This window comes from Leucoraja erinacea, chromosome 23, assembly GCF_028641065.1.
Source record: "Leucoraja erinacea ecotype New England chromosome 23, Leri_hhj_1, whole genome shotgun sequence".
NCBI classification, from domain to species: domain Eukaryota; kingdom Metazoa; phylum Chordata; class Chondrichthyes; order Rajiformes; family Rajidae; genus Leucoraja; species Leucoraja erinaceus.
Genome location: NC_073399.1, coordinates 15,482,695 through 15,510,024, shown reverse-complemented (window position 1 = coordinate 15,510,024; position 27,330 = coordinate 15,482,695). Strand labels below are relative to the sequence as shown.

General features: G+C 43.5%; 1 protein-coding gene across 1 annotated transcript; it reads right to left on the bottom strand.

Annotated features, from left to right (window-relative positions):
* Positions 1 to 1,873: 1,873 nt before the first annotated feature.
* On the bottom strand, positions 1,874 to 13,019 carry pde6gb (phosphodiesterase 6G, cGMP-specific, rod, gamma, paralog b). The gene is made up of 4 exons (XM_055653928.1): positions 11,760 to 13,019; positions 5,999 to 6,248; positions 4,792 to 4,832; positions 1,874 to 4,025 (listed from the first exon to the last, which is right to left on the bottom strand). The coding sequence occupies exons 2-4, from the start codon at positions 6,202 to 6,204 to the stop codon at positions 3,949 to 3,951; spliced, it is 324 nt and encodes a 107-aa protein (XP_055509903.1). The 5' UTR covers positions 6,205 to 6,248; positions 11,760 to 13,019; the 3' UTR covers positions 1,874 to 3,948.
* Between the last annotated feature and the right edge of the window lie 14,311 nt (positions 13,020 to 27,330).

Below are 27,330 nucleotides of genomic sequence, written 5' to 3'. Positions count from 1 at the left end.
AAGCCCAAATAAAAATTGCTGGAACAGCATATCGGGCCTTCTTTTGTTTTTGTTTTTTGTTGCTTTTAGTTCATTCGACTTTGGTTAGGCCGCATTTGGAGTATTGCGTGCAGTTCTAGTCGCCCCCATTACAGGAAGGATGTGGAGGCTTGGGAGAGAGTGCAGAAGAGCTTTGTTAGAATGATGCCTGGATTACGGGGTATTAGTTACATGGAGAGGTTGGACTGACTTGGATTGTTTTGCCTGGAACGCCAGAGGTTGAGCGGAGAAATTATGAGAGGCATAGATTGGGTAGATCGTCTTAACCTTTTTCCCAAAATGTAAATATCAGATACTAGAGGGCAAAGCTTTAAGAAGAGAGAGGCAACATTTAAAGGAGATATGCGGGGCATGTTTTTTACTCAGAGGGTAGTGAGTGCCTGGAATGTGCTGTCAGGGGTGGTGGTGGAGGCAAATACAATAGTGGCATTTAAGAGACTTTTTGATAGGTACATGGACATGCAAGGAATGGAAGGATATGGATTATGTGCAGGCAGATAAGAGTTGATCTTGGCATCATAGAAACATAGAAAATAGGTGCAGTAGGCCATTCGGCCCATTGAACCTGCACCGCCATTCAATATGATCATGGCTAATCATCCAAAATCAGTACACAGTGCCTGCTTTCTCCCCATATCCCTTGATTCCGTCAGCCCATCCAACTCTCTCTTCAAAACATCCCGTGAATTGTCCTCCACTGCCTTCTGTGGCAGACAATTCCACAGATTCACAACTCTCTGGGTGAAAAGTTTTTTCCTTGTCTCAGTTCTAAATGCCCTAGCCCTTATTCTTACATTGTGACCTCTGGTTCTGGAATCCCCCAACATCGGGAACATTTTTCCTGCGTCTAGCCTGGCCAATGCCTTAAGAATTTTATATGTTTCTATAAGAATCCGTCTCATCCTAAATTCCAGTGAATATAAGCCCAGTCGATCCATTCTTTGCAGGCATCATGTTTGACACAGACACTGAAGGCTGAATGGGCAGTTTTGTGCAGTACTGTACTGTAGTCTATATTCTGCATTCTAGCTGCTCATTCCATATATCGACATCTTCTGTTAAGAAAAGGATACCCCCCCCCCCCCCCCCCCCCTGTTACATCTTTTTTCTCTCACCTTAATTCTCAGCCTTCTAGTTTTAGACTCCAGTATCCAACAACTTGACCAACTATAACATAAAGAAAGATAAGCCTATATGTAGCATTAGGTACACATTTTGCATAGAATATAGAAGTTAGAACAATACATCACGGAAACAGGCCCTTCAGCTCACAATGTTCATGCCAAACATGCCAACTTAAACTAATCTCCTCTGCCTGCACTTGATCCATATCCCTCCATTCCCAGCATCGCCATGTATCTATCTAGAACTCTTTGAAATGTCACTTTCATATCTGTCTCCACACCACCCCTAGCCACAAGTTCCAGATACCCAGCACTCTATGTGAAAAAAAATCTCTGCCCCGGATATCTCATTTTAAATTTGGTCCACTTACCTTAAAACTATGCCCTCTAATATGTACAAATTAATTGGTCGCTGTAAATTGTAAGTGAGTGGTAGAGTTGATAAGAACGGGGATTAGTGTCGGATTCATGTAAATGGGTTGGTTGATGGCTAGTGTGGGCTCGATGGGCCAAAGGGCCACCTTGCTGTTTCTCCATTACACTAGCATTCTACTTCCTTCTGCTGAGTTGTTTGTGGAAGAGAGTTGGAGACCTTTCTTCATCTTTTCCATATGAGATGAGACCATTTCTCAACTAAAGTGAAGGGTTAACAGTCCCCCACCCTGTAATTAGACTGTAAGGTTTCTGGTTTAAAGGTATCGTGGGGAGGGGGGGGCTAGTATGGAGCTTATCTTGCTGACTCAATACCAACCCAAAAGGAAACCAAATTGCAAGTTGATTACTTATTTTTTGTCAAGCTTTATTAGATATATGGTACACAAAAATGCTGGAGAAACTCAGCGGGTGCAGCAGCATCTATGGAGCGAAGGAAATAGGTGACGTTTCGGGCCGAAACCCTTCTTCAGACTCTGAATATTAGATATATGTTGTGGAGAGAACAACCTAATCTCCAGAAGACAACGTTTTGGTTCAAAGACATTACAAACCATCAAGCACCTTCATAATGTCCCCACAAATTTTGCAATTTTTCCCTAAATGTGCCTCCTTCTGTTGGCATTTGTTCCAAAATTATATATATGTGACCAAAACATCCCAAAACGGTTTAGGGAAGAAAATACAATGATTAAAGAAAAGGAAAACCTAATTAGGTATGTGCATGTTCAGTCGTTTCCAAGTGTTAAACTAACAAGTGAGAATAAAATTTCAAAGGGAAAGCTAGCGGGTTTGATATAAAGTATTGCACTACAAGACAGTTGAAAAAAAGAATCCAAAATTACAGGCAAAATATAATGACAGTTTGGATTAGAAGTTTAATAGAAATCAAAATTAGCATATTAACAGAAAAGATAAACAGAAAAAGAAATGTCAAGCATAAAAGCTTATATATAGTGCAAATTGGAGCATTCACTTTCCACAGATATATCACGTATTAAGTAAAGTTTGCTCATTAAGTGTGTAATGAAGAATAAACTTACGTAGATTCCTGAAATTATAATTCAGAAAACGAAAAATAAAACAGTGATCTAAATGAGATGTGGAGTAAATGTAATTGCCAAGGGGAGTTTTAATTTAATGGAGTGCAGCCAAGCAAAGACTGGTCAAGCAGATAGAAAGACGTAAGATGAGATGTTACAGAAAAACCTGGGAAAACGGAAAAAAACCATACTATTGGTGGTGGACGAAAGAGGTTGTGGAAAGAATAGCTAGTTATGACGACTGCTGTAAGGGATGGAATCTACGAGGCAATCGTAAACTAGTGTTGGATACAAAAAGTATGATGGGTGAAGACCAATGGATGGGAATATGTTCCATGTTCGGTCTTGGGATGATACGACAGGGCAAAAACAATGCAAACATACTGATGATATAATGTACTATATACAGGTGAAAAAATAAAGAGAAATTAGGAAATCCAATCAATGAAAAGCTTAATTACAAATGAATAGAGATGAACAAAAAATTCAAATGAATGAACCGAACATACGACCGTAAAAGTATTTGGGTTGCAGTGATAAAGATAACCAGATAATATGAAAACCATTCACCCTCACAACACGCAGATCACCAACACACTCTTCTTCAAGCAACTCTTAGCCACGTACAATTTCTAAGCATCCCTGAGCAGTTAACTTTCGGATAGGAGATAAAGACAAAAAACTTGACCATCTTCAAACTAGTTAGGTCAAAACATCAGAGAAACATTAGCTTGCTGGAGATTCACAGTAGAGTTGCACTACCAGGGTTGAGTCGCTTATTCAGAAGGATGCGTAATTAAGGAAAAATTGATCTTTTTTTATTCAAACTTGCACATTCGCAGTATCACAGACAACACAGTCCTCCTACAATGTTCAATGCTTAAAGAATCAACAATGATCAGAATGAGTTCATATAATGTTTTTGATGGAAATGCATTTTGGAAAAAAACCCATAATAGTACACATCCAATATGCCCATAGATGTAAAGAGCTCACTGCACCCACATTTGGACTGTATCACAGAAGGTCAGTCTCAACATTGTTGTAGATGGGAGCCAATAACATTGACGTGTACATTCAAGAAAGTTGCTTTTTATTTTGCATGTTAAAGCAGTGAAACGTAATGTGAATTTAAATGAACTTTATTGTACTATTATGGTTTTTATTTACAGTCCAATCCGCAATCTTGAGGCTCGGCCTCACTTTTGATTCTGAAGCCACTGGTGAATTGAAGAGGGAAGGAAGGGCTGAGAGCTTTCTGGGGCTCCACCGGTGATCAGAGTAGCAGTGCACATGGGGCAGTTGCGTTTTCAGATGATACCATATTGTGCCAGTTCGTGTAGTTCCAGATGACTGAAGGCCTCCCAGGGGCAAATGACAGTGATGTCTGTAAACCGAGAAAGGACAACAGATTAAGTGAACTGTGCAAATAAACTTATACACGCGAGGTGTTTAATATTCTCCCCAGTTAATCAATCTTTCAAAAGGGAAAATTACAGACGTTAGAGCTGTAAGCTATGGTATGAATTTTGTAAGGTGCATTCGATTTCTCTCATTGCGCTCGTGGTAACTAATTACAAGCATTGGCCTTGAACAATTCAAGTAGTTTGAATTATATCAACAAAACACAATTAAATTTGGTTCACGTGAAGAAAATTGGTTTAACCTCACTTAGGTAATTGTCACCATTGTCTATGTAGAGACATTGCAATGGTCACTGCAAAATAGCATTTGATTGTTTTGCAGAGAAAAAATATTATTGAACAAGTTCTGCCCTTTCCTGAAAGCCAAAGGTGCACAGCAGTTTAGGGCTAGGCACTAATGCTCAACAAAGTTCATCATAATTAGTATGAGTGAGGGGTTGGCTATATTATAGTGATATTTGTAGTGAACTGTAAACAACAATGAATTTCACTGTACCTCAGTACATGTAACAAATAAAGTGATACCATACTGTATATATTCCATATTCATGAGTTTTATCTGATTTGGTTTTTTTTCTTTTTTGAAATGTGGGTTACCTGCATTGGTATCACTGCATATCCATAGCTGCTAGTCTACATGAATTAATTACATTTGACAGAAAGGTGCTAATCTGTAGCACCAGCCTGGGATAATGATTAACATAGTTGAGCTAAATGATATCTCCATACCTGTGCCTAAACCTTCCATTCCAGGAATGTCATCACCAAACCTATGGCAGAGGAAGAAACAATGAGTATCAAGCCATTGTGTGTAAACTTCATTGTGTGTAAAGCATATCGATCGTCTTATATGATGCATTGACAACACGGCTTCAATGTGTGTTATGATTGTGTTTATAATTTGTTTGGTTGTTTTGTTGTTTGTCTTTTGCACAAAAGTCCGCGAGCATTGCCACTTCATTTCACTGCACATCTCGTATGTGTATGTGACAAATAAACTTGACTTGACTTGACTTGACTTGTTATTTGACTGTCATGAGCACTTCAGCTGAACCCGATCCCACGCAAGCACACTTTTCAGCAGTACAGTGATAATGAACGGGGAAACTATTTAGTTTTCCCTGATCTTGCCATGGTTGTCCTGAGATAAGCTTCGAAGCCAAACTGATGTGCCAGTTAAGATTAGTTTTCAAGGACGAGATGACAATCAGACTAAGGATCTCAGGCTGTATTATTATCTACCAAGGAAATGTATTTATCCTTTTATTTCATTGCAGGGGTTCAACAAATTCTCACAAAGCAATTGCAAGCGGCAGCTTGTGTCCTACCAGTCCACAGTGTTGCGTTCTGTATCTAGCCCAGCAATGCTCAACTGCAGGTAATATCTGTACATTAAACATCTCTAGAGGGAAGCTTGGCCAAATATAAACATCATTGGCAATTTAGACACAAAAAGCTGGAGTAACTCAGCGGGACAGGCAGCATCTCTGGAGAGAAGGAAAGGGTGATGTTTCGGGTCGCGACCCTTCTTCAGGGTGGCATTTTGGCATAATTGGCATTTGTTTTGGCAACTCCATTCTCTTGTTCCAGCTGAAGCATTTTCAGTGAAACACAACTCTTTATGTAAATGAAACTATTTCTCACTCAGTGCTCTCTGTGAAAGTGCGTTTGCTTGGAGACGATTATACATTTCTCACACTTTTTGAATATGTGGTATTATTTAGGTTTAAGGTGAGAATGTTGCAGTAGTAAAATCTGTCCTTGAATAATTGAAAATCTAAAACTACTTGTTTTTATATTATTTGCTTTTTAAATAATATTTAACAATACTTAACAGTCTAGGTTCAGTGATGGGAGCAGGTCACTATGAGGGAGTGCAGGGCTAATGTCACATCTTTAGTTAAATTATTTTCAACTCTTTTTGTTTCTCTCTTACCCTTGTATTCCTTTCTTTGGCGGCTTGCTCTTAAACTGTCTTGTTTGCCTTTGTTTGAACTTTGGCGGTCCTTTTCTGGCAGTTGCTGGTCCTCCAATTACTCGTGTGGGTGATTTCATTTCTGCCGTGTGTTTCGGTGGTTCTAGAGTGAGAGCCATCTCTTGTGCTTTTAGGTTTGGTTGAATTTCCAAAGGGTTGGCTGCCATTTTTAACGTTCTTTTTCTGCCACGCTTCACTAGGGGTACTATATCTTGAAAGAAACCAAAATCTCAACCGGTTAATAATACAGGAAATAGACACAAAAAGCTGGAGTAACTCTGCATCTCTGTAGGGAAGGAATGGGTGATGTTAAACCAGCATCTGCAGTTCCTTCCCACACAATAATACAGCAATATTGTTTCGTACCTCTTGGATTATCAAACAATTAATGCAACCTGCCTCAGACTAATCCTAATCCCTGGTATAAGGCCCAAGGGCAGGAGCAATGGGATTATTTTCAGTAGTTTGCTTGTAATAGGATTTTGAAAAGTGAAGCACAATAATAAGAGGGTGACGTAGACAATAACTTCTCACAGAATTAACCCGCTTTGCGCTCTTTGTTTTTCTTCAGATAGATTTTGAGGAATGAGTGTTTAACAAAAGATAAACAAAACAAAAGATATATAGATCGGGTACACGCACAGGGTCTTTTTCCCAGTGTGGGGGAATCAAGAACCAGAGGACATAAGTTTAAGGTGAGGGGTGGTGGGTGTTTGGAAAGAGCTGCTGGAAGAGGTAGTTGAGGTAGGTACTATCGCAACATTTAAGAAACATTTAGACATGTACATGGATAGGACAGGTTTAGAGGGATATGGGCCAAACACAGGCAGGTGGGACTAATGTAGATGGGACATACTGGCTGGTGTGGACAGGTAGGCCGAAGGGCCTGTTTCCACACTGTAAGACTATGAATCTATGATTACATGACTCTTTATGGTTCATTGTGGTGAGTACCAACCGTCCAAGGATGATAATCCTAAATAAATACATTTATTTAAATGATGTCACGCAATGTGCCATTGCAAAATCTGTCAAATTCATAACGCAATTTGATTTACTGTCACATTTTGACATTTGTATATTCAAAAAATTATAACTTATGTGGTAGAAAGGACCTCTGCATTTCAAGAGGCCAAACAGACAAGATGGGCAGAATGGTTTTCTAATCTGTAAATTTCTGTGATTTGGTGATTATGTTCTGCAGAATAATTCACAGGGGTATGATTTCACTGTGAAACTCAGGCAGAATACCTAGTTACGACATTTGTTTGGTGGCTTAAAGTGAAATAAAGGTAGCTTGCATGACACAGTAGTACAGCAGTTGTTGCTGCTACCTTATTGCTTCATGGACCTGGGTTTGATCCTGACCGCAGACACAAAATGCTGGAGTAACAGCGGGACAGGCAGCATCTCTGGAGAGAAGGAATGGGCTATGTTTCGGGTCGAGACCCTTCTTCAGACTGATCTTGACCTTGACCTGATCCTGACCTTGACCTGATCCTGACCTTGAGCCTGTCCATATAGCCTTCTCCCACATGGGTTTTTACCAGATGCCCCAGATTCTTTCTACATCCCAATGATGTGCAGGCAGATCAAATGGCTGCTGCAAGTTACCCCTTAGTTTATGTAAGTGACATAAAAATCATGTGAGACTGAATAAACTGCAGAACTGCAGAGAAATATGAAGAGTGACCCTGGGACCAATGGGATTGATCTATTAGGTGCTTGCATGGATCTGATGAGTCAAATGGCCTTATTCTATGTCAAACTAAACATGTCCCAGGGACCTTGTTAAAAACCAATGCCTTTAGTGACATTTAAACCCCTGGTGATGTTGTTTTATAAATAGAGGGACCACATCAACAAATTAACTGATACTGCCCATGCCACTTATCAAAAGGATATTGATACAAGCTGAAGGGTTTATGTCTATTCATTAAGATGGATGACTCGGTGATAAAAATGGGATTGTTACTTATAATCACACAGATAAATTTGCTATTGTCAAGCTCTATTTTTATTGTTCAAATGTTTAATTCCTCTGTTTAATATATATATATTTGGTGAGCAAGTGTGAAAATTTGCACGGTTTCAAACAGAACACTCTATGATTTTCATAATTACCTTGATGGTGTGAAAACTTTAAAACACATTTTTTCACATCTTGAAAGGTTAACCTTCTATTGGCGGAAAATTATATTTATGATGATAATGCTTTTATAAAAATTGAGATACATTTTTGTAAGATTGTCAAAAAATGAAAACCCCAGAAGCCAGATTATCAATTGGAATTATTGTTGAACAAAGCAGTTTTATTTCATACAAATTGCCAGCAATAAACTGCACATAAACTCTGAAAAAGCAAACTAATTAACTGAAATTGGTTTTATTTCTCTGATGGGAGCATTCTCGTTCAAAACAGTTAAGTGGTAACCTTTCCAAAGACGTGAAATTGGGTTTCAAGGTCAAATTGTCCCTGACATACTGTGAATGCATTTTTATTAATTAGTTGAGGTAAGTATATGCTGACGCAAAATGCCGATCAGTTAAGAAGCTTATTCACGCAAATCCCTGACACTTAGCCATCTGTTCTTGAGCAGCTGAACTGGTCAAGTGACATTTCAAATGAATTATGGCACCATATGCAAACACACCTTCCTTAACGTCCGTCATTAACTATATTTTTACACTTTAATTATTTCACTTTGGGCATGCAACTTTAAGAATATATAACTCCTCCTCTTAAATTATTTGAATTTGGATTAGGATCCTTTTCCAAATGATTATACATATTTTTGGGCCGGGTTTTTAAGAATATTTTCCCTCAGGGTAACATTCGGGCAGCGGCCTTTTAGGGTATGCACTATATTTACAGTTTCAATGTGATTAGAGACAGATGGTGGAACAATGAGTAATTTAAATACATTATTCTTTTGGTACACTTTACAAATTCCAATTGAAATTAGAACCTGCTTTCTGAGAGCTGCCTCTTGTGCCAGTTCTTTGAACAAGACGTGTCTAATGAAATAAACATAGTGCACCTCAGAAACTGGGCACCCCTCCATGTATTGCTGTGGTGTGCAGCTGTGCAGAAAGTGCCATCTTTCATATAAGATATTAAACCATCATCCAAGAGAGAAATATTCCCCTGGTGTCTGATTTCTCCAGCATTTCCGTTTCATCAGTTGGGCTTGAAGGGAATATACCAATGCCCATGCAATAGTATTGCCAGAAAACACTGTTTTTTGTTCTGGTGTTTCAATGTTTGAAGAAAAGATTTATGCAACGTAATAAATATTACATCTAAATGTGATAGTTTTGGGGACTAAGCAACTATAAATATTTTAAACAAATTACAAGGATATTGCCAGGGCTCGAGGGTCTGAGATATAGGGAGAGTTCTATTCCTTAGAACGCAGGAGGATGAGGGGTGATGTTGTTGAGGTGTATAAAATCTTGAGAAAAATAGATTAAGTAGATGCACAGTCTCTTGCCCAGAGTAGGTAAATCGAGGACCAGAGTACACAGGTTTAAGGTGAAGGAGAAAAGATATATATATAGGAATCTGAGAGGTAACTTTTTCACACAAAGGGTGGTGGGTGTATGGAACAAGCTGCCAGAGGACGTAATTGAGGCGGGGAGTATCCCAACATTTAAGAAACAGTTAGGCAGGTACATGGATAGGACAAGTTTGGAGGGATATGGACCAAATGCGGGCAGGTGGGACTAGTATAGCTGGGACATGTTGGCCGGTGTGGGCATGTTGGGCCGAAGGGCCTGTCTCCGCACTGTATCACTCTATCTATTTATGACACTGAGCATCATTGGACAAATTTTCTGTTGGTGCAGTTATCGTTTTTATGATAAAATAATCATAGAGGTTCTGTTTTTAGAAACACACACACACACACACACACACACACACACACACACACACACACACACACACACACACACACACACACACACACACACACACACACACACACACACACACACACACACACAAACACACACACACACACACACACACACACACACACACACACACACACACACACACACACACACACACACACACACACACACACACACACACACACACACACCCACACACACACACACACACACACACACACACACACACACACACACACACACACACACACACACACACACACACACACACACACACACACACACACACACACACACACACACCCACACACACACACCCACACCCACACACACACACACACACACACACACACACACCCCCCACACACATACACCCACACCACACACACCCACGCACATCCCCACACACACACACACATGCACACGCACGCACGCACACGCACATGCACGCACACACACACACAGAGGACTAGATGAACAAATGATAAGGAATACTGAATCAACAACCTGACCAAGATTATCTAACTGAGATAATGTTTTAGTTTAGAGATACAGCACGGAAACATTGGTCCACCAAGTCCGTGCCAACCAGTGATCCCTGCACACCAACACTATCCTACACACACTAGGGACCATTTACAATTTTACGGAAGCCAATTAACCTACAAAACTGTGTGTCTTTGGAGTGTGGGAGGAAACCGGAGCACCAGGAGAAAACCCATGCAGGTTACGGGGAGAACGTACAAACTCCGTACAGACAGCACCTGTAATCTGGGTGAAACCGGGTAGCTGGTGCTGGAAGGCAGCAACTCTACCGCTGCTCTACTGTGTAGGATTGATACATGGGTGATTAGGTTTCTTTGTGTTTGGTTTTTGAATTCAATTGCGTATACTGTACTGGAAATTAGCTGTGACTTAAAATCAGCCCTTTAAGATCTGATTGTCAAGATGATGGATGTAAAATGGTGCTAATATAACACACTCAGCATGTTTAATATAAACATGCTAATATAATCATTCAGCAAATTTAATCGAAATTCTAAAATATTTGAATTGACATTCTAAACATTAACGTCCTTTCTCTCTGCATAGGCATTGGTTTAATTAATGTTATCAGTTATGCTCATGTGAAATGTTACAGTAAAGGTTTCCTCATATGTTAGAATAATTAATCATAAAACAATGCAAAGAGAAGGGCAAAGGTCCAAAAATTCTGACATGCTAAAATCATTATCTCATGTTCTTCTCCAGTATGCATAGACTTTCTGATATGGACTAAATCAATGACAAAATCTCACTGCCTCTCTTACTGGATTAAAAGAACAAAGCTGCTGAATTTCCTTGGCAGACACAAACTCGTCATGTAAAAATACTTTAAACGTTTTTACATTCTGAGCTCCATGCAAATTCTCAAACAAAGCAAAGCCTGTACACAGCTTTACTGTTGAGTAGAACACAATCTAACACCATCTGTAACTAAACATAATGGATTCTTGGAAGATTTGATACCAAGGTCTGCACTGCATTAAACCAGTTAAAGTTATATCTTAACGTATTAACATTTTCAAAGAAAAGTAACGTCCTACGCCAGATATTTATTGATTTTCATTAGTCCCATGGTATACTTTTAAAATGCCTTCATTTATTGGCTTGATTAGACTATAAACTCTCTCGGTCAACGTTCGATTTGATTACATTAGTGTTATGTTTCTTTATGTCATGTATCTTACTATAAAACCTAACTGGGTGAAAAGCGTTATACCTTGGTCCCGCGCAGCTGAGAATGGAAAGACCAGGTACTTACCACTATGTGGAGGCAAAGGGAAACATTCGACAATGGAAGGCGGGAGCTCTAACTAGCTCTCGTAAGAATTCTGTGCTAACTATGCAGTTCTTGATCCACTGGGGTGGAAACCAGCTTTTATAGGGGGAGAGCATAATAGGATTTTGATGTCAGAAGTGTTCCCTTTCTAATCTGGTGATGTCACCACTGAAGAGAAAGCTGATATGAAGATAAGATGGGGCTCAATGGAGATGTCACCTTTTGTTGCTTTGGGTTGCAGAGTAAAACAACAACAATAGGGACCCTTTCTCCAGCTTCTTAGGTAAACCTTGTTGAAATCACGATGTCATTTTAGTTTGGTGTTGTGAAAATAATCCAATTGCAAATAACTTCTTTCTAATAGGATCATATGGTGAAAGTGCATTGGGAGAGAGGCAAGAAGACAACAGTAAAAACTTAAGACGGCTGAGAATTGCCTTAAAAAAAACTTGACAGGAAATTACAGTTTGATATAAGGGTTTGTCAGATAGGCCAGGAATATGCTGTCAAAATGCTAGGGACATTAATGGCACTCGTATTCACTTGCCAACGATACAGCAGTCTCTGGTAAGGCACAGATGCAAGATATCCAAAAGGTTGCCAGACAAGGTTACATCTGTATTGTGAGAACAAAATCTCACTGCTTCCCTTACTGTTGAAGTGGATTGAGAGATGTAAAGCTGTTGTATTTGCTGGGCAGATACAAACTAAACGCGTCACAAAAAGTTAAGTCGAATCAATCCCAGTGTACGTACTCTTGACGTGGTAAGTATTAATGACTGCCAATCACTGTTGTGGCAGTGAAAATGACCTGTTCCATGAATAAGAAGTCTGAAGACCCAAAACGTCACCTATTCCTTTGCTCCATAGATGCTGCCTCACCCGCTGAGTTTCTCCAGTATCTTCGATTTTTCCAATATCTGCAGTTCCTTCGTAAACAAAAATGTTCCATGAATAATGTCTCATTCCATCAGGACAGAGAAATCAATTAACAGAGCAAAAAATAGATTACACGAATAAACTTCAAAGAACAATAAAATAAAACGTAAAAGTAAAAGTAGATCATGTCCTTCGTTACATCTTAAAAATTGCTTGTTTTACAGTTGTCAACTGTTTTTCTCAATGGGTTCAAAGGTTCTTTATAGTCCCGTATGCACAGTACAGTGAAATTGTTTTACAGAACTCACAAATGCACAGTCACCATATTTTGGTGCCATTTACAAGGGAAAAAAACAGTCCAAAGCCCAGATAAACCCCAGGCTGCTGCAGGCCCACAACTCGACGTCCCTCTCCTCTGCTGACCACCCCCTGCAACCGACCTTCTCACTCCACAGATACTGCCCGATCTAGTGAACATTTCCAACTGCAGGTGCACAACCTTTTATCCGGAGTTCCGGAAAACGAAAAACTCCGAAAACCGGCCATTTTTTCCAGGATGTCGTCTGCACACCAAAGCTCGCGTTTGAGAGTCAAGAGTCAAACTTGACCCGAAACGACCCACGGTCAACCCAGGTCTGTACTACTGTAGTGGCTGCCTCCTCCCCGGAGACCGGGGAGACACTTAAACATCTGTAAATCATTGCTTAAATGTTAGTCAGTTAGTTTGGAGGGCTTTTATGTGAAGGGGGGGTGAAGGGGTAAACTTTAATTCTTAGTCCCCTACCTGGTCGGAGAGGCGGGGAGCAGTCAATGCCTTACCGGGTCACCGTGCAGTAAGCTCCGCAGCGCTGGGGCTGCGGGCGTCCGACCGCGGGCGGCGCCGGTTGTAGCTCCGACCCCGGCAACTCTACCCCTGGCTGCGAGGCGCTCCAAATCCACCGCCGCCCGCGGCCGGACGCCCGCAGCCCCAGCTCCGCGAATGTTGGGAGTCGGCGGCGTCGCAGCGCTGGGATACCAGCGGGGAGCGGGCAATGCCTTACCGGGTCGCCGTGCGGTAAGCTCCGGAGCGCTGTGGCCGCCGACTCCCAACATTCGCGGAGCTGGGGCTGCAGGCGTCCGGCCGCGGGCGGCGCTGGATTTGGAGCGCCTCGCAGCCAGGGGTAGAGTTGCCGGGGTCGGAGCTCCAACCGGCGCCGCCCGCGGCCGGACGGAGCCCCCAGCTCCGCGATGTTGGGAGTCGCCGACCAGGTAGGGGACTAAGAATCAAAGTTTCCCCCTTTACCCCCCCCACCACCACCACCACCACATAAAATCCCTCCAAACTAACTGACTAACATTCATGCAATGATTTACAATGATTCCCCAGTCTCCGGGGAGGAGGCAGCCGCTCCAGACTTTTCAAGCCGCCCGTGCTACCTACCTAATCTACGCTAAAAATCTTCCATTCGGAAATCCGAAAATGTCCGAAATCCGACAAGTGTCTGGTCCCAAGGCTTTCGGATAAAAGGCTGTGCACCTGTATTTCTATTTTTATTTGATTTCCAGCAATGTTTTTGCTTTGTGATTCCTAAACACTACGCATCATGTTTTACAGACATCTCATTTTCCAGCTAAATAACTTTAGTTGGATGAGAAGTTATTTGTTCTCAAATCGACTTGGTACCCATCAGTCACTGTTTGTGGAACCTCATTTTAAAGCTAAAACCAAGGCACGTGATTACTGCAGTCATTTGTGTCTGGTTGTTCTGTTGAAAATGACTACCACTTTTATTTAGATTCTAAAATTTATAAGGATAACATTTATTTGCAGGAAATAATATTTTGCTTGAGTATCTTTCCCATTGTATAATGTATTCAATTGATATTCAACAGGTTACACTCTTCTACCCGCTTCGGGCAGAAGAGCGGAAAGGCAGTGCATTATTTAAATGGCATAAAGCTTTCTTTCGACTTTCGGGATAAAGCATGGAAACAGGCCCTTCGGCCCACCGACTTCATGCTGACCAGCGATCACCCGTACACTAGCACTGTCCTACACATTAGGGGCAATTTACAGAAGCCAACAGGTTGAAAATTTCGGCGACCTATGACGGGTGCCGGCAGTCGCCTGTAAAGGTTGAATAAGTGGGACAGGCCCTTGAGGCACAGTGGCACATTGGTAGAACTGCTGCCTCACAGCGCCAGAGATCCTGACTATGGGTGCTGTCTGTGCAGAGTTTGCACATTCTCCCTGTGATCGGGTGGGTTTTCTCCAGGTGCTCTGGTTTCCTCCCACATTCCAAAGACATACAGGTTTGTAGGTTAATTGGTTTCTGTAAATTGTGTAGGATTGTAAAGTGTGCAGGATGCGAAACTGGGATGACATAGAACTAGTACACGGGTGAGCGATGGTCAGTGTGGACTCGATGGGCCAAAGGGTCTGTTTCCACAGTGTATCTCTAAACAACTAAACAATATGCACCATAATGGCATGGTGGCTAAGTTACACTTGGAGGCTTGGCTCATTGATCCAACGATCTGAGTTCAAATCCTACCATGACAGCTGTGGAATTTCAATTAAATTAATTAAATACATCTGGAATTAAACTGCTCAAAACAAGTCTGACAGATCTGCAGAGGGATCCCGAGCCGAAACTTCACCCATCCTTTTCTCCAAAGATACTGCCTGACCTGCTGAGTTACTCCAGCATTTTGTGTCTATCTTCAGTGTAAACCAGCATCTGCAGTTCCTTCCTACACATACCGCCATTATGCGTGACTCTTTACAGCCTCTTGAGCTCAGGCAATGAGGGATGGACAATAAATGGTGGGCTTGCGAGAGATTTCCACACTCTGTGGACCAAAAAGTAGACAGAAGATTCTGGTAGCATGCACTTGTAACTAATAGAGGGAGGGATAGCTTTGAACACTCAATGTGAGATCACCGTTGAAGAAAGGGAAGAATGCCTTTGAAACTAAATTGATTCAACATAAATAGTGAATGAAATGGATTCATGGGACCACAATCAGAATCAGAATCAGAATCAGATTTTATTCGCCAAATATGTTTTGCAACATACGACAAATTTCACTGGCCCAGTCATACAATTAAAAGCAACAGATCACTCAAAAACACATTTTAACGTGAACATCCACCACTGTGACTCCCACACATTCCTCACTGTGATGGAAGGCGAAATAAAGTCCAAGTCCTTCCTTTTGTTCCTCCTCGGTTGGGGGCCTCGAGCCCTACATTGACGGGATGATCTTGACTCCCGTAGCCGGCAGCGTTCGGGCCCTCCGCATCGAGGCGATCAAGCTCCCGCATCGGGGGGATGTCAGCTCCGCCACGCCGGACGATCGAATCTCGCGTCGGGGGAGGGAGGCTGGTGCTGCAGTGGCTCTGACAAATACTGGCTTCCATTTACAATCAGATTCCCAATCTCTCAACTCAGGCTTCTTCTCTTTTTTCACCCAACACACCCACCCCTTGCTAAGCTAAGCATACATATCCTCTTGAACCCCTGTAGAATTTCACCGTTAAATTATAGCTTACAAAAGATTTAGTGAATTGTGTGATGTAAATTTGATTTTTTTTTCCATAGATGCTACCTGACCTGAGTCCCTCATTTTCTGTTTTTATTTCAGATTTCCAGCATCTGCAGTTATTTTTTTAACTTTAACAATTGATCTAATTATTTAATTCCTTACTGCAGTGGAATAATCTTGTTTTTCATGCTTCACACAACTCCAGAGTAAACTACTTTGTCTACTGATATTAGAGTCAAAGTGAGAGTCTTACAGTGGAAACAGGCCCTTCAGCCCAACTTGCCCACACTGACCAACATGTCCCATCTACACTAGTCCCACCTGCCTGCTTTTAGCCCATATCCCTCTAGATCTGTCCTTTCCATGTACCTGTCCAAATGCACCTGGCTAAATTGAAGTGTAGAACCTAGAATATACAACACTCTTAGACTCAATTCCAATGAAGCAATTGCAAGAAGCGTATTGTGTGGGAACCACATTTAACGTTAACAAATTAACACTGTTCGGCATCACCTGAACTGTGTATGAAACAGTTCTTGTTTCTCACGTGATAAACAATGAACAAGTGGTTTAATGCCCAACAGAGGTCAGACAATCACTGGTGTTATTTATTTCTATTACGCTCGTGTGTGCTTAACCTTACTTTAATCGGCTCTTGTTAACGTAATACATGGTAATGCAATCATGTTTAACGCAAGTGCTTATGATGGGATTGAATAATCTAGCAATGTGGTAGACAAGCGTCCGTTTAAGATGGGAAAGAGTAGCACAATGCTTAGCTGCTGCTGGAATCTATGTTTAATGAGCAGAGAAAAAAATTGAAGGCCAATTAACTTCCTGGTTGAGAAAAAGTAAATCCTTAATGTGATAATTCTGCACATCCACCCTTTGGAGGGTAAATCGCCAGATCACATGGAGGTGAGGCAAAGGGATCAAAAGATTTCTCGTCTGAGGTTCGATTCAGCTGAAGTCACTTAGAAAATTAAAGTATGACTAAATGACTCTGGCCATGCAGTGGCTTAAATTGCCCAGCATTCCTTGCCGCATGGTGACTACCAAAGATCACTGGGGGCAGTGGATGAGAAACTATATGACATATCTCCGTCTATCAGTCTATCGTTGTCTACTCATTAGATATTAAGAATGGTCTGAGATAACAGAAGGTTCCTGGTTGCCATTGAAATGTTCCCTTTAAAATTCAACACCTCTGAAATGAGAAGAAGGAAAAGTAAAGAAAGATGTCTGGGGATGATCAGCTACAATCACATTGAATGGCGGTGCTGGCTCGAAGGGCCGAATAGCCTGCTGTGGTAATTTTGTTTTTACTTTTCCATTGTCTTGGTATCTTTATCTCACTCACTCACGAAAGCACTGATGGATAGCAATAATTTAAACCAACAAAGTGCTTTATTAAACAAACTAACGTACAAAGATAAGTATACTTTGTGCTTACTCCCACACAACGATATTGGTTCCGCACTGTTCTAAACTGAAACAGTTGGAGCAATAAACAGAGGCCCAGAGTGGGAGGGGGGTGCCGAGAATAAAGGGGAGCCGGCGGCGCGGGGGAGAGGGGAAGGAGGGAAGGAGGGAAGGGGCTGCTGCCACGTGCAGTGCCAGGCAGTAGATAGGATTGTTCGACGAACTTTTATAACTTTGGCAGTGCTAAAACTTGTGGACTGCCGAGGTGAGGTCTGCTACATGATGTTACCATGTTGTATGCAAGGCAAAGCATTTCACTGTATCTAGGGACATGTGACAATAAAGTATAATTGAAAAACATACAATATTTCTTAAAGGGAGAACATGTCTGTGTTACATAAGCCACCAAAGCTGCAATCATATGGCAGGGGAAGAGAGGGGGGGAGGGGGTGATGGGAATGTGGGACGATAAAATTAAATGAGTGTGAATGCGTACTTCATGGTTAATGTGAACTCAATGGGCTGAAGGTTCTGTTTCCGTGCTGCAGGATTGAGTGCTGAGCAATGAAGCCCAATACAGAAATACCATTCATTGCATTTTGCCCATCTATGAGGCTATAAGTTCTTTTTAATTAAAATATACAGCATGGAAACAAGACCTTCGGTCCACCATCCCCACGCTGACTATCGATCACCCGTTCACCCTAGTTCTATGTTATCCCACTTTTGCACCCACTCACTACACAGGTGGGGTGTTTTACAGAGGGCAATTAACTTTCAAACCTGCACGTCTTTCAGATGTGGCAGGAAACTAGAGCAGCTGGAGGAAACCCACGCAGTCACAGGGAGAACATGCAAACTCCACACAGACAGCACCCGAGGTCAGAATCGAGCACGGGCCTCTGGCGTTTTGAGGCAGCAGCCCTATCAGCTGCGCCACTGTGTCAACCCCTCTTTTAGTTCCCTCAGTTATGCCAATTAATATACACATCACATCTGTGACAAATCTTCCCTTTCATTAGGCTGTCGACTACTTTAAAAATTCTGATTATTTTATGAAGATAGATGGTCATCACAGTGACATTTGTTTATCTGAGCACAAGGCTTAATACTTCTTGATACATGTTTTGTTAGTGAATTTTAATGTTATGATTTACTGCCAAAACCAAACGATGTGGAATGGGCCAAGAAGCCTCGGGCAAATCTGACTCAAACTTGAATTAGAATTTTCCACTTTTTAATTCAGTTTACTCCATGAAATCTAGTCATAGAGCATGGAAACAGGCCCTTCGGTCCACGCCCCCCAACATGCCCCATCTACACTCATCCCACTTGTCTGCATTTGGGCAAAATCCCTCTAAATCTATTTTATCCATGTCCCTGTCTGAATGTTTCATAAACGTTGCAATAATAGTCATAGTGTCATAAAGTGTAACAGTGGAAACAGGCCCTTCGGCCCAACTTGCCCACACTGGCCTCAACTACCTCCTCCAGGAGTTCGTTCCATACACCCACCACCCTTTGTGTAAAAAAGTTACCCCTCCGGTTCCTATTAAATCTTTCCCCCCTCACCTTAAACCTATGTATTTTGGTTTTCGATGCCCTACCTCTGCCAAAAGACCATGCATTTACTTGATCTATTCCAATCATGATTTTGTAAACCTCTATAAGATCCTCCCTCATCCTCCTGCATTCCAAGGAATAGAGTCCAGGCTCTGCTCAATCGCTCCCTATAACTCAGGCCCTCGAGTCCTGCCAACATCCTCTGCCCAACATTCTCTGCTCCCTTTCCAGCTTGAAAGAGTGAGGAGGATTGAGCATTTTCAAATTTATTAGCACAATGCTTTCTTTTTAGAACTCCAACAAAGATAGATCAGAAGGTGTTTTCAGTAACTATAATAAATCAATGGCCAAATTGTGCAAACAATAAATCAAAATGTAAAGACAGAAAAACATTGTACTTGTTGTGCAAAAACATATCCATATGATTGATTATTAAAGGAACATGATTTGCTAAATAATCAAATGAATGTTGGATTTACTTCTATTTTAGTTTAATTTGGTTTAGAAAGACAGCATAGAAACAGGCCCTTCAGCCCATCGAGTCCACGCAGACCATCAATCATCCATTCACACCAGTTCTATGTCACCCACTCCTTACATACTTGGGGAAATTTACAGAGTTCAATAAAACTACAAACCTGCACCCGGAGAAAACCAACATGGTTACAGTGTGCACATGCAAGCTCCTCACAGACAGCACTGAGGTCAGGCTAGAACCCAGGTCTCTGGCACTATGGGGCAGTAACTCTACCGCTTGTGCCATTGAACCACCGCTTAATTGCAACTTACGCCTTTCAGTTAGTTGATATAAAATTGGCAAGTTTTTCAAATAGGTTATTTGATGTGGCTTATCAGGGTCCCAAGGGGCAGATGAATAGTAGATAAAAAAATGCGAAATTGATGCATCTTTTAGAATAATTTTACATAAATGACTGAATTTACATGCATAATCTTCACACTTGAATTAAATGTATATATTGCTTTGGGGACTTGAAGAGCAAAATATAATTAAAGCACGAGCAGAGAAGAGGCTGAAAATGGAGCTTTCAGCAATAAACGGTTTCAAATCTATGACTTCCTCGGAGTTCTTTTCTGTTGATTATTTTTGCTAGTTTGGTCCCACGATAGAATGGATGTGGAGAGGATGTTTCCAATAGCAGAAGAGTCTAGGGACCAGAGGGCGCAGACTCAGAGTTAAAAGATTAGAATAGAGATGAGGAGGGATTTCATTAGCCAGAGGGTGGTGAATCTGTGGAATTCATTGCCACAGACAGACGTGGAGGCCAAGTCATTGGGTATTTTTAAGGCAGAAACAGATAAGTTCCTGATTATAGACACAAAGTGCTGGAGTAACTCAGCGGGTCAGGCAGCAATTCTGGAGAATAGGAATAGGTGGAGTTCTTGATTAATGAGGTCATCAAAGGTTATGGGGAGAAGGCAGCATAATGGGGTTGAGAGTGAAAAATACATCTGCCATGATCAAATGGTGGAGCAGACAATGAGCTGAAGGTTTACCTGAATGATGTCTGGATCAGAGGGCATTAGCTACAAAGAGAGGTTGGACAGACGATCGTTTTCTCTGCAACGCTGGGATGAAAATATCAAATACTAGAGGGCATAGTTGTAAAATGAAAGGAGCAATGTTTAAAGGAGATGTTCAGGGCAGTTTCTTTAATACACAGAGAGTGGTGGAATGAGCTGCCAGGCATGGTGGTGGTGGCAGATACAACAGTGGCACTAAGAGGCTTTTAGATAGGCACATGGACAAGCAGGGAATGGAGAAATATAGATCACATGCAGGCAGAGGAGATTAGTTTAACTTAGCATCATGTTTCATACAGACATTGTGGGTTTTATGTTCTTTGCACATCCTGATCAGTCGTTTATTTATCCGCTTTCTTTAACAAATGGATGTGACAGGAATGCAGTGCCAGTATCCGATACAATGTTTATGTGACCATTTGCTTTAGCATTCAGCGAGAGACTGCAACATGGGATTTTTCTACAAATCTCAATGACCATTTCCATCCTGCTGCAGATGATGACTCACTGGGCTGATAACTGTGTTCTGAGTCTAAACCCAGGGCTGCCAACTCTCACGCTTTGAGCGTGAGACTCCCGCCCTCAAGCAAACTCTCACGCCCTCACGCTCATCAGACATTTCTCACGCTCAGCGGTGAGAAATGTTGTGATCAACGAAAATTAAAAAACTCGGATAAACTGCACGGTCCGCGGGTGTTGGAGAGCCGGGGCTGCGGGAGGGATGGGAGCAGAACCAGCGGCGGGAACAGATGCGGGGAGCCGGGACTGGTGAGTTTGCGGCGCTGTCGAGTGTTTGCGCGGCTAGCGAGTCGCTCGCTGCAGCTTCGGCCATGGAGCGCTCCGGACAGTGCGAGTGTCCCGGGCCGCGGAGCCGTCGGAAGCTCCGCTGCCGCGAGAGTCTCTGTGCCGAAGGGACAGACTCTCAAAGGGAGGTGGAGAGAGAGAGAGGGGAAGGAGATAGGGAGACAGTGGGGGCAGAGAGAGGGGGTGAGAGGTGAGAGAGGGGAGAGACAGAGAGGGCATGAATGGAGAGAGAGAAGAGGGAGAGGGGAGAGAGAGAGGGGGGGAGAGAGAGAGGGAGAGAGAGAGAGGGGTGAGAGGGAAGAGAGAGAGGGTGGAGAGGGTAGGAGAGAATGGGAGAGAGAGGGGAGAGAGGGGAAAAGATAGAGAGATGGGGGGGGGGCAAAGAGAAAGAGGAGATAGAGACAGAGGAGATAGAGAGAGGGGAGAGAGAACCAGGGGGAGAGTGAGGTGGGAGGGAGAAATGGCGGGGAGAGGGAGAGAGAGATGAGAGAGAGAGGGGGGAAGAGAGAGAGGTGAGAGGAGAGACAGAGAGCGAGGGGAGAGTGTGTAGAGAGGGAGAGAGAGAGGGGAGAGAAAGAGAGAGGAGGGAGAAAGAGAGAGAGAGGTAGAGAGAAGAGGGGGAGAGAGAGAAGAAAGAGAGGGGGAGAGAGATCCCCGGGCGGGTGCTCAGGGCATGTGCTGGACACCTATCCCTGGTCTTCACTGACATTTTCAATCTGTCACTGGCCCAGGGTGTTGTCCCCACTTGCCTCAAGACATCAACCATTGTGCCAGTGCCCAAACAATCAGCTACAGGGAGTCTCCACGACTTCCGCCCAGTGGCACTCACCCCTGTCATTGCAAAGTGCTTTGAGCGGCTGATCTTGACTCACCTTAAAGCAAGCCTCCCCCCCACACTGGACCCCAATCAGTTTGCCTACCAGACCAACAGGTCTACAGAGGACGCAATATCGGTGGCCCTACACTCTGCCCTGACCCACCTGGACAGCAATAACACCTACATCAGGCTGCTGTTCATTGATTTCAGCTCTGCCTTTAACACTGTCATCCCCGCCAGCTTGATCACCAAACTCAGTGGACTTGGCATCTCCACCTCCCTCTGCAATTGGACACTGGATTTCCTCACCAACAGACCACAGTCTGTTAGGGTCAACAACCTCACCTCCTCCACTATAACACTGAACACCGGCGTGCCACAGGGCTGTGTGCTCAGCCCTCTCCTCTACTCCCTCTTCGCCCATGACTGCATCCCTAAGAATGGCTCCAACGCCATCATTAAATTTGCCAATGACACCACGGTGGTAGGACTGATCAGTGACAACGACGAGTCAGCCTACAAGTCAAGTCAAGTCAAGTCAAGTCAAGTCAAGTCAAGTCAAGTCAAGTTTATTTGTCACATACACATACGAGATGTGCAGTGAAATGAAAGTGGCAATGCTCGCGGAACAACAAAACAACCAAACAAATTATAAACACAATCATAACACACATATTATTTTACATAATAAATAATAGAAGGAAAAACGTTCTGTACAGTTAGTCCCTGGTGAGAAAGGCGTTTACAGTCCGAATTGCCTCTGGGAAGAAACTCCTTCTCAACCTCTCCGTTCTCACTGCATGGCAACGGAGGCGTTTGCCTGACCGTAGCGGCTGGAACAGTCCGTTGCAGGGGTGGAAGGGGTCTCTCATGATTTTGTTGGCTCTGGAGTTGCACCTCCTGTTGTATAGTTCCTGCAGGGGGGTGAGTGAAGTTCCCATAGTGCGTTCGGCCGAACGCACTACTCTCTGCAGAGCCTTCTTGTCCTTGGCAGAGCAATTCCCGAACCAGATGGTAATGTTCCCGGACAAGATGCTTTCCACCGCCGCTGCGTAGAAGCACTGGAGGATCCTCGGAGACACTCTGAATTTCCTCAATTGCCTGATGTGGTAAAGGCGCTGCCTTGCCTTACTCACCAGTGCTGAGGCGTGTGATGACCATGTCATATCCTCAGAGATGTGGACTCCCAGATATTTAAAACAATTCACCCTATCCACAGGATCCCCATTTATACTCAATGGAGTGTACGTCCTCGGATGATGTGCCCTCCTAAAGTCCATGATCAGCTCCTTCGTTTTTTTGATGTTCAAGAGGAGGCTGTTCTCCTGGCACCAGAGTGCTAGACCAGCCACCTCCTCCCGGTAGGCCCTCTCATCATTGTCTGAGATCAGGCCCACCACCACAGTGTCATCAGCAAACTTAATTATTGAATTGGAGCTGAACCTAGCCACACAGTCATGTGTGTACAAGGAGTACAATAGGGGGCTGAGGACGCAACCCTGGGGCGATCCTGTGCTCAGGGTGAGGGACTTCGATGTATTCCCTCCCATCTTGACTACCTGGGGCCTGGCGGTGAGAAAGTCCAGGACCCAGGCACACAGGGAGGTGTTGAGCCCCAATTCCAGTAGCTTCCAGGGATGAGGTCCAGCACCTGACAACCTGGTGTGCCAACAATAACCTCGTCCTCAACTCCAAGAAGACGAAGGAAATTATTGTTGACTTCAGGAAGAACAGAGGGGGCAGACATACCGCCATCCATATAAACAGGACTGAGGTGGAGCGCGTCTCCAACTACAAATTCCTCGGGGTACACATCTCGGAGGATCTGTCCTGGTCCCTCAACACCACCAAACTGATCAAAAAGGCGCAGCAGCTCCTTTACTTCCTGAGGAGGCTCAAGAAAGCTCACCTGTCCCCCCAGATCCTGACCAACTTTTACCGCTGTACCATCGAAAGCATCCTGACCACCTGCTTCACGGTATGGTACAGCAGTTGCACCGTAGCGGACAGGAAGACACTACAACGGTTGGTGAAAACCGCTCAGTACATCATCGGTGCCCCACTCCCTGCCATGGATGCCCTCCACCGAAAACGGTGTCTGAGACGGGCCGGGAAGATCATCAAAGACCCCTCCCACCCCCAACTATAGAAATAGAAGGGAGAGAGGGGAGAGCGGGGGAGAGAGAGGAGAGAGGGGACGAGAGAGGGGGGAGAGTGAGGTGAGGGGAGGGAGGAGAGGGGGGAGAGAGAGAGAGAGAGAGGGGGGAGAGAGAGGGAGAGAGAGGGGGAGAGAGGGAGAGAGGAGGGAGGGGAGAGAGGGGGGGGAGAGAGAGAGAGAGAGAGAGAAGAGAGGGGGTAGGTGGAGAGAGAGAAGGGGGTGAGACAGGGGAGAGAGGAGAGAGAGAGGGGGGGGAGGGGAGAGAGAGAGGAGGGATGAGAGAGAGAGAGAGAGCGGAAGAGAGGGGGAGAGAGAGAGAGGGATGAGAGTGAGGTGGGAGAAAGAGAGAGAGAGAGAGAGGGGAGAGAAAGAGAGGTGGAGAGAGAGAGGAGAGAGAGAGAGGGGGGGAGGGGGGGAGAGAGAGAGAGAGGGAGAGGGAGAGGGGGATTGAGAGGCAGGGCTGCCAACTCCCATGCATTGAGCGTGAGAATCACGCATTTCACCAAATTCTCACGTTGATCACAAATTTCTCTCGCTCTGTTGTGAGAAATTCTGTGATCAACAAAAATTTCAAAACTCATATCAACTGCATGGGCCGCGGGTGTTGAAAGCAGAAGCAGCGGCGGGGACAGATGCGGACGGGGAGCGGGGCTGGCGAGTGTTTGCCGGACTGGCGAGTCACTCACTGCAGCTCCGGCCATGGAACAGCATCAGTGCAAGAGTCCCGGGCCGTCGGAGGCGTCGAAGCATTGCGCCGCTGCCGTGAGAGTCTCTGTGCCGAATTTAAAGCATATATATTGCATTCAAGTGTAAGTTAAAAGACTCGCTACAGTATGCACCATATTGCACAATTTCAAGCTGAAAAATGCAAATGTTCCGTACCAATGGGCACACCCTCCCCCCCTCCCCCTCCCTTCTCTCTCTCTTCCATGTAAACCAGCATCTGCACTTCTGTCTTACACATGATGAGGTTTATGTTGCCCTCTGCTGCCCACAAGTATATATTTTAAAAAAGACACATCGTGTTGGAGTAACTCAGTAGGTCAGGGAGGTCAGGCAGCATCCCTAGAGAACATTTGATAGGTGATGTTTCAAGTCGGGACCCTTCTTCAGACAGGTCCAAACCCAAAACGTCACCCATCCATGTTCTCCGGGGATGTGGCCTGATTTAAAAAAAAATCAAAATAAACTTTATTCAGGATTTAAAAAACGTACAAAACAAGAACTGTGCAAAGTTTCTCCGACATTCTCCACATCTCTACACACATTCATCAGCGTTATATTTGGTAATGTTCCTAAAAAACATAATTATATCCGCACTCTGATCTACTGAGTTACTCCAGCATTCTGTGTCTTATTTTGCTAACCACCTTCTGAAGTTCCTTGTTTCCACAAGTATATATACCTGTCGGGAAGCTGTGAGACAATTTAAGATGTACAGTATCTTATCCTTTACATTCACTCTGTTTATACACTTGTTTTCACTTTTTTTAATTGTACTGTCCCTGAAAAAAACATTGTGAATTTTTGGAAGAGGCAACATATTTTGGTTTGAATTTTGCCAGGAATTATTTATACACCTTTGATAAACCAAGACACCTCATAGCCGCATTTTCAAACTAAAAGATGAGCCTTATGAGTAGATATTGGGGACAGTTGGTCCAATAGACAAATTTTACGAAGGAATTTTGAAGAAAGAAGTTTTCCAGGGGGTAGAATTGTGGAGTGAAGGTTTTGGCAGTCAAAGATACAGCCTCCAATCGTGGAGCAATTAAATCCAGGGATGACCAAGGGGTGAGAACCTGACGATGGTTTGAAGGCCAGAGGAATTTTACAGAGAGAAGTAGACATAGAACTTGTGTACAGGTGATCGCTGGTCAGCGTGGACTTGGTGGGCCGAAGGGTCTGTTTCCACGGTGTATCTCTAAACTCTAAGCAGAGCAGGTGCAATTTGGAATCATAAGAGGATGAACTAGAAGTTGATAAAGGAAGGCCAAATCATTTATGAATATAGACCATTGAGAATATAAAGATAGAATATAAAGATAGGGTGGCACGGTGACGCAGCGGTAGAGTCGCTGCCTTACAGCGCTTGCAGCGCCGGAGACCCGGGTTCAATCCCGACTACGGGTGCTGTCTGTACGGAGTTTGTTCTTGACCTCGCGGGTTTTCTCCAAGATCTTCGGTTTCCTCCCACACTCCAAAGACGTACAGGTTTGTAGTTTAATTGTATGGTACAAGTGTAAATTGTCCCTCGTATGTGTAGGATAGTGTTAATGTGCGGGGATCGCTGGTCGGTGCGGACTCGGTGGGCTGAAGAGCCTGTTTCCGCGCTGTATCTCTAAACTAAACTAAACTAAGCCAGGTTCGAGGAGCCGAATGACTGAATCCTGCTCCTGTATTCTTTCCTTCCTCTTGGAACTTGTTCAATGGTTTGATATTTCCTCCAATTGAATGATTTGCTCAATTCAACCTAGGGCGGGTATTGAGCCACAGAGATTTGAATTGATAGCAGCAGGATGGAGACTGAATTGCCAGCTGACTGTACAGACGGTAAAAACGTTGGCAGTGGCACAGAGTTTCAGACGCCAAACACCAAAGGGTGCGACAGCTGGGGAATGCAGAGGAACACATGAGGTAATGAACAAATTCTCACTGAATATACTCCATCAATGAATCTCAGATGGGTTCAGTAATTAGAGTAAAGCAACAAAAGATTAACTAGCAGTAATATAGCATTGAAATTGGACACAAAATAAAGTAACAATATTCTACATAAGGTTAATTTCAATACATCTATGCAAAGATTCTTTACTTTTGAGTTTGCAAAACTGCTGGAC